The sequence below is a fragment of the Canis lupus genome, chromosome 21 (assembly GCF_003254725.2).
Source record: "Canis lupus dingo isolate Sandy chromosome 21, ASM325472v2, whole genome shotgun sequence".
NCBI classification, from domain to species: Eukaryota; Metazoa; Chordata; class Mammalia; order Carnivora; family Canidae; genus Canis; species Canis lupus.
Genome location: NC_064263.1, coordinates 26,974,312 through 26,982,447, shown reverse-complemented (window position 1 = coordinate 26,982,447; position 8,136 = coordinate 26,974,312). Strand labels below are relative to the sequence as shown.

General features: G+C 38.8%; 1 protein-coding gene across 1 annotated transcript; it reads right to left on the bottom strand.

Moving 5' to 3' along the window:
- Positions 1–5,500: 5,500 nt before the first annotated feature.
- LOC112667316 (olfactory receptor 52B4-like) lies at positions 5,501–6,460 on the bottom strand. Its single transcript, XM_025458907.1, has one exon. It carries the CDS (start codon positions 6,458–6,460, stop codon positions 5,501–5,503), a length of 960 nt encoding a protein of 319 aa, XP_025314692.1.
- Between the last annotated feature and the right edge of the window lie 1,676 nt (positions 6,461–8,136).

Genomic DNA, 8,136 nt, shown 5'->3' with positions numbered 1-8,136 from the left:
AGTACTGGAAGTCCTAGCCTCAGCAATCAGACCACAAAAAGACATTAAAGGCATTCAAATTGGCAAAGAAGAAGTCAAACTCTCCCTCTTCGCCGATGACATGAGACTCTACATAGAAAACCCAAAAGCCTCCACCCCAAGATTGCTAGAACTCATACAGCAATTTGGTAGCATGGCAGGATACAAAATCAATGCCCAGAAATCAGTGGCATTTCTATACACTAACAATGAGACTGAAGAAAGAGAAATTAAAGAGTCAATCCCATTTACAATTGCACCCAAAAGCATAAGATACCTAGGAATAAACCTCACCAAAGAGGTAAAGGATCTATACCCTAAAACTACAGAACACTTCTGAAAGAAATCGAGGAAGACACAAAGAGATGGAAAAATATTCCATGCTCATGGATTGGCAGAATTAATATTGTGAAAATGTCAATGTTACCCAGGGCAATTTACATGTTTAATGCAATCCCTATCAAAATACCATGTACTTTCTTCAGAGAGTTAGAACAAATTATTTTAAGATTTGTGTGGAATCAGAAAAGACCCTGAATAGCCAGGGGAATTTTAAAAAAGAAAACCATATCTGGGGGCATCACAATGCCAGATTTCAGGTTGTACTACAAAGCTGTGGTCATCAAGACAGTGTGGTACTGGCACAAAAACAGACACATAGATCAATGGAACAGAATAGAGAATCCAGAAGTGGACCCTGAACTTTATGGGCAACTAATATTGGATAAAGGAGGAAAGACTATCCATTGGAAGAAAGACAGTCTCTTCAATAAATGGTGCTGGGAAAATTGGACATCCACATGCAGAAGAATGAAACTAGACCACTCTCTTGCACCATACACAAAGATAAACTCGGATGAAAGATCTAAATGTGAGACAAGATTCCATCAAAATCCTAGAGGAGAACCCAGGCAACACCCTTTTTGAACGCGGCCACAGTAACTTCTTGCAAGTTAACATCCACGAAGGCAAATGAAACACAAGCAAAAATGAACTATTGGGACTTCATCAAGATAAGAAGCTTTTGCACAGCAAAGGATATGGTCAAAAAAACTAAAAGACAACCTACAGAATGGGAGAAGATATTTGGAAATGACGTATCAGATAAAGGGCTAGTTTCCAAGATCTATAAAGAACTTCTTAAACTCAGCACCAAAGAAACAAACAATCCAATCATGAAATGGGCAAAAGACATGAACAGAAATCTCACAGAGGAAGACATAGACATGGCCAACATGCACATGAGAAAATGCTCCGCATCACTTGCCATCAGGGAAATACAAATCAAAACCACAATGAGATACCACCTCACACCAGGGAGAATGGGGAAAATTAACAAGGCATGAGACCACAAATGTTGGAGAGGATTCGGAGAAAAGGGAACCCTCTTACACTGTTGGTGGGTTGTGAACTGGTGCAGCCACCCTGGAAAACTGTGTGGAGGTTCCTCAAAGATTAAAAATAGACCTGCCTTACGACCCAGCATTTGCACTGTTGGGGATTTATCCCAAAGATACAGATACAATGTAACGCCGGGACACCTGCACCCCAATGTTTCTAGCAGCAATGTCCACAATAGCCAAACTGTGGAAGGAGCCTCGGTGTCCATCGAAAGATGAATGGATGAAGAAGATGTGGTTTATGTATATAATGGAATATTACTCAGCCATTAGAAACGAGAAATACCCACCATTTGCTTCAACGTGGATGGAACTGGAGGGTATTATGCTGAGTGCAGTAAGTCAATCGGAGAAGCTCGAACATTATATGTTCTCATTCATTTGGGGAATATAAATAATAGTGAAAGGTAATATAAGGGAAGGGAGAAGAAATGTGTGGGAAATATCAGAAAGGGAGACAGAACATAAAGACTCCTAACTCTGGGACACGAACTAGGGGTGGTGGAAGGGGAGGAGGGCGGGGGGTGGGGGTGAATGGGTGACGGGCACTTGACGTGATGAGCACTGAATGTTATTCTGTATGCTGGTAAATTGAACACCAATAAAAATTATTTTATTAAAAAAAAAAAAAAAGAAACAGCAAGTACCCACCATTTTCTTCCACCTGGAGGGACCTGGAAGGTATTACGCTGAGTGAAGTAAGTCAATTGGAGAAGGACAAACATTATATGGTCTCATTCATTTGGGGAATATAAAAAATAGTGAAAGGGAATAAAGGGGAAATGAGAGAAAAATAAGTTGGAAATATCTTGAGGGTGACGGAACATGAGAGACACCTACATCTGGGAAACAAACAAGGGGTGGTGGAAAGGAAGGTGGACGGCGGTTGGGGTGACTGTATCGGGCACTGAAAGGGGTACTTGACTGAATGAGCACCGGGTGTTATGGTATATTTGCCAATTCGAACTCCAGTTTAAAACATATATACAAAAAAAATAAGTGGGAAATATCAGAAAGGGAGACAGAAAATGAAAGACTCCTAACTCTAGGAAACAATCTAGGGGTGGTGGAAGGGGAGGTGGGTGGGGGGTGGGGTGACTGGGTGGTGGGCACTGAGGTGGGCACTTGACAGGATGAGCACTGGGTGTTATTCTGTATTTGGCAAATTGAACACCAATAAAAAATAAATTTATTATGAAAAAAATAAAATAGAAATAGAAATAAAATATATACAAAAAATATATAAATAAATAAAAATTAAATAAATAAATAAAAACCTTTTCAAAAGTACTCTTATCTTGATGAGCACTTAATACTAATAGATGGGTCTGTTGGATCACTTTATTATATTCCTGCAACTAATATCCCATCGTATGTTAACTACAGTGGAATTAAAAAAGAGAATCTCAGATTGCTCTCAGTACCTCTGGTAAGTATTCATTTCATGAAATTTAGATACTGTACAAAGATCTCAGTGACCTTGAAGTTTATTGATAGAATTATTTTTAAGAATAAATATAGGTCTTTCTTAACACTGGACAGAAGAAGTTACTTTGAAGGAAGGATAAAAAGAACAGAATCCTCAGTAAAGATGACAATATTACAGAGATAAATCAATGTTACTTGGCTAAGTCAATGATGTCTTAGTTGATAAAATGAAGGAAGAAAAGGAGCACTCAGTCCTACGTGAATAGGGGTGTACTGGGGAACGGCATGATTCTGTATGTCAAGTTCACAGAAAAATTTTTTAAGGGTAAATTATAAAATCCACTTTTCTGCTTCTAGGTCTCTGACTTGACCAGTATAAAGATGGTTTGTTCCCTTTATCTATATACTGGTAGGAGAAAACTACCATAATGATATGTACTTAAATATTCTCATTTCTCAAAATCGAAATACTTTGTCATATCAGATTACCACAGTACTTGGAGATGTCCACTACAGAATGACATACTTCCCTCCCCTTAGGCCCCATTGAAAGGAATTAAATAGTAGAGATTTCACACCAAATATTTAAAGATAAAGAAGCTAAGGCAGAAGTTAAAAACTTATCTGCTGTTTACTATCATACATATTCAAGATTCTGTTTATATTTTTTAGTTCTATCACAGCCATATGATAAAGGTATAATCAAGGAATTTAGAAATTATTGTACCCCTCCCTTTTTACAAAACTACATATTCTAAATTTTTTCCAGCATCATTGTAGTGCAATTGACAGAAAAACTGTGTACACCTAAGGTTTACAATATATATGTACATTTTGTGAAATGATTACCACATTCAGCCTGATTGACAGATTCTCACATAGTTATCTTTTGTGTATGTGTAGTGAGAACACTTAATATCAATTCTCAGCAAGTATACAATAATGAATTAACTATAGTCATCATATTGTACATTAGATCTCCGAATTCATAACTGAAAGTGTGTAATCTTCAGCCAACACCTATCCCCTCCCCACCCCAGTCCCTTTGCCCCTGGCAAACCACCATTCTACTCTCTGCTTTCTGTAAGTCTGTCTTTTTTACATTACACATATAAATGATCATATAGTATTTCTTTTTCTGTGTCTGTCTTATTTCATTTAGTATAACATCCTTTAGGTTCATCCTTGTTACAAATGACAGAATTTTCTCCTTTTTATTAGGTTAATAATATTCCACTGTATATATGTACCATTTTTTCCAGCTTTATTAAGATATAATTGATATACAACATTTTATAAGTTTAAGGTATACAACATAATGATTTAATACATCTATATTGCAAAATGATTACCACAGTTAAGGTTAGTTAACTCATGCACCACTTTACGTAGTTAAATATTTCTGCATGTGTTAAGAACTTTAAGATCTACTCTCTTAGAGGCCTTCAAACATACAATACATTATTGACTATAGTAGTCACCATGCATGTACATTACATTCCCAGAACTTATTTCTCTTACACCTGGAAGTTGTACACTTTTACTTCCTTCACCAATTTCTCCCATACCCCACTACTCACCTCTAGAAAACATCAATCTGTTCTATGAGTTTGGTTTACTTTTAGATTCCATATATAAGTGAGATCATACAATATTTGTCTTTTTCTGACTTATTTTACTCAACAAAATGCCCTCAAGATTCATCCATGTTGTCACAAATGTTACAAATTTCTTTTTGTGACTGAATAGTATTCCATTGTGTGTGTGTGTGTGTGTGTGTGTATCACATTTTCTTTATCATTTTCTTTGTGGACAAATATGTTGTTTCCATGTCTTGGCTATAGTAAATAATGCTCCGATGAACATGAGGGAGTGCAATTATCTCTTTGAGATAGTGATTTCATTTCCTTCATATATATTCCATGCAGAAGTGGAATTTCTGGGTTATATAGCAGTTCTGGTTTTCATTTCTTGAGGAACCCCATGATGTTTTCCTTAATGGCTCTACCAATTTACGTTCTCACAAACAGTGGACAGGGTTCCTTTTCTCCACATCCTTACTCACCAACACATGTTATCTCTTGTCTTTTTTATAGCAGCCATGCTAAAAGGCATGGGGTGATCTCAGTGTGATTTTAATTTGCATTTCTCTGATAATTAGTGATGTTGAGAATTTTTTCATGTACCTATTGGCCATTTGTATGTCTTCTATGGAAAAAAATGTCTTTTCAGGTCATTTGCCCATATTTTAATCGGGTTATTCTTTTGCCATTGAGTTTTGTTATTGAGTTGTGTGGGTTCCTTATATATTCTGAATATTAATCACTTGTCAGATGCATGATTTACAAATATTTTCTCCCATTCCATATGTTGTCTGCTTGTTTCGTTGATTGCTTCCTCTGGTGTGCAGAAGCTTTTTAGTTTGATGTAGTCCCACGTGTATATTTGTTTTTATTGCTTATACTTTTGGTGTTATATTCAAAAAAGCTCATGCTCTTTTCCAAACACTACCCTTCTTAAGGCAACATAGCAATCTATCTTTTAAAGTCATAATATATCACTTTGTTCACAGTCCGTAGAACCCTTAGTTCAAAAGATCTACAAAAGCAGGGAAATAAAATGTGAAACCCTATAATGGTAAACATACCACCTTATCAGTCACACAGACTCAGCATGGTTCCACTGTGAAAAGTACTGACCACACGCTCTCGAATCTGTTTGGTCTTGACCCCATAAATGATAGGGTTCAGCATGGGAGGAGCTAACATGCAGATATTGGCCAGCAGAATGTGAGTGTGGAGGGGAACATGTTGCCCAAACCGCTGGGTAATTATTGTAAAAATGCCAGGCAAGTAGAACATGGAAATGACCCCAAGGTGGCAGCCACAGGTGCCCAGGGCCTTTTGCCGGGCTTCTCGGGAAGGGAGGTGGAAGACTGCATTGAGGATGAGGGTGTAGGAAACCAAGATGAGCAAGGCATCTACCACTACAGTAGAGAGGAGAACAGACAAGCCGTACCAGACATTGACACGAATATCAGCACAAGCAAACTTGGCAACAGCCATGTGCTCGCAGTAGGTATGTGGTAGCACATTGCTATGGCAGAAAGACAGTCTCTTCACCAGGAACACATCTGGGAGTATCACAGAGAAGCTTCTCAGAACCACAGCCAAGCCAACCCTTATGATTACTGTATGACTGAGCACCATAGTATAGCGCAATGGGTCACAGATGGCCACATAGCGGTCAAATGCCATGGCCAGCAGAATCCCTGATTCAGCAATGAATGTGGCATGGATGAAAAAGATTTGAGTAACACAGCCATCAAGAGAGATCTCCCCTGCATGGAACCAGAATATGGCCAGTGCTTTGGGCACAGTGGTAGTGGACAGGATGAGGTCGGCCACAGCTAGCATGCAGAGGAAGAAGTACATAGGTTCATGGAGACTGCGTTCAGTGATGATGATGAAGACAAGGAGGATATTCCCAAGGACAGCAACCAGGTAGGAAATAAAGAAAGGAAGAGAAATCCATGTGTGCTGGTCTTCCAGGCCAGGGATGCCCAGCAGAATGAAGAATGAGTGGCTGATAATAGTGTGGTTGAGGGTTGCCATTCCCAGGACAAGTCACTGGGTGTTGGTGTATAAGATTTGCAGGGCACCGGGGTAGCTTAGTGGTTAAGCCTCTGCCTTTGGCTCAGGTTATGATCCCGGGGTCCTAGGATCAAGTCCACATCAGGCTCCCTTGCTGGAAGCCTGCATCTCCCTCTGCCTATGTCTCTGCCTTTCTCCCTCTGTCTCTCATAAATAGATTAATAATCTTTTAAAGATTTTATCTAATTAAAAAAAAGATTTGCAGTCACCTCTTCTCTTTTGCCAAAAAAGGTGAATAGAGTTGAAGTAGGGGAGATAGGAATAGATCATTTTTCACTGGATGAGCAGTGCAAAAAATCCTAGACAGAAAGTCAGGGAACATGGGTTAAGATTTTGACATTTTATTCACTATGTGATCTCAGTAAAATTATTGCCCTGCTATGGGTCTCTCTTTATTGCTTTAAATATAATGTTGCAAAGAAGTTGGATTAGCTGGCCTTTAAGAGAATTATTCCAGTTCTAGAATGCCATAGATCTTAATCTCAGATTGTTATAAACAGTTAAGAGCTGTGAAAAACAAATCCTGCAATTTCCACTTTGACCATCAGAATGTGATATGCATCTCAAAAAGAAACTGGTCACTGAATTGACTATAATTTATCAAGTCTCACTGAGCACCTACCATGGCTCCTGGAGGACCTACTTGGGGAAGACAATTAAGTAAAATACCTAAACGATATGGATAATGTAAAGGAAATATTAAACACAAGGAGCTGTGAAAACATGGAGAGCTTCCCAGGAGTTTGGAAAAGGTTTTATAAAGATGCGACCCTAAGTGGAATCTTGAAGACGTAATGTTTTTTCAAAGTCATCTGAGGAGGGAATAACATGAACAAAGTCACAGAGATCCCAAAGAACATAAGAGTCTAGAAGGAAATTACAATGATTCGCAATTACCGTAGCAAAGAAGGCATGGTACCAAATACAAGAAAATAATGTCATGCAGTGAGGTGGGGGCCAAATCACCGAGGACTTTGAGTGCCAGTATAAGGAAGTTAGAATTTATGTTGAAGCAGTAAAAGCCACTGAAGGATTTGTCATGAATGGAATGATGAAGTTAGTATTTTAGGTAGCTCTCTCCAGCAGCATTGTATAAAGTGGGTGCAAAGGAAGGAGACAGGTTGGAAAATGGAGGCGGATCAATTAGGAGGGTCTGTGTGCTAAAGGCTGCATGTATGTTATCTCACACTGTGGTGATTAAGATAACTACAGCCATTTCTCCCATTTTACTGATAGGGGAGCAAATAGAGCTTAGAGAGTTTCAATAGTGCCACCACCCAAGGCCACTGGCTAGTAAATGGTAGAGCTAGAATGTGGCTACCCATAGCATCCTTAGGATCACTTCATATCTGCCCTACTCCACCTTGGTCCCCCTTCATCAGATGATTATGTTTTCTTGACTCCTGGTTCAAGGAGAAAAGCAATAAAAACATCTATTTTTTTCATTCCTTTAACTTTCCCACCCTCAGTCTGCCGTCCACAAATTTATTTATATTTGAATCACCTTTTCTTCCTATTCAGAGCTCAGCTGTCCATCTGTACACTGGACCACAACCTTCTCTTTAAGTACTTCTCCCCACAAATCTGTCACTCCAGTAACTTCAAATTCTCCCTTTCTGTTGGCTCCTCTCCTTCAT

Excerpts from the sequence above, each read along its gene's own strand:
- LOC112667316 (XM_025458907.1), bottom strand. The coding sequence starts at position 6,460 with ATGGCAACCCTCAACCACACTATTATCAGCCACTCATTCTTCATTCTG.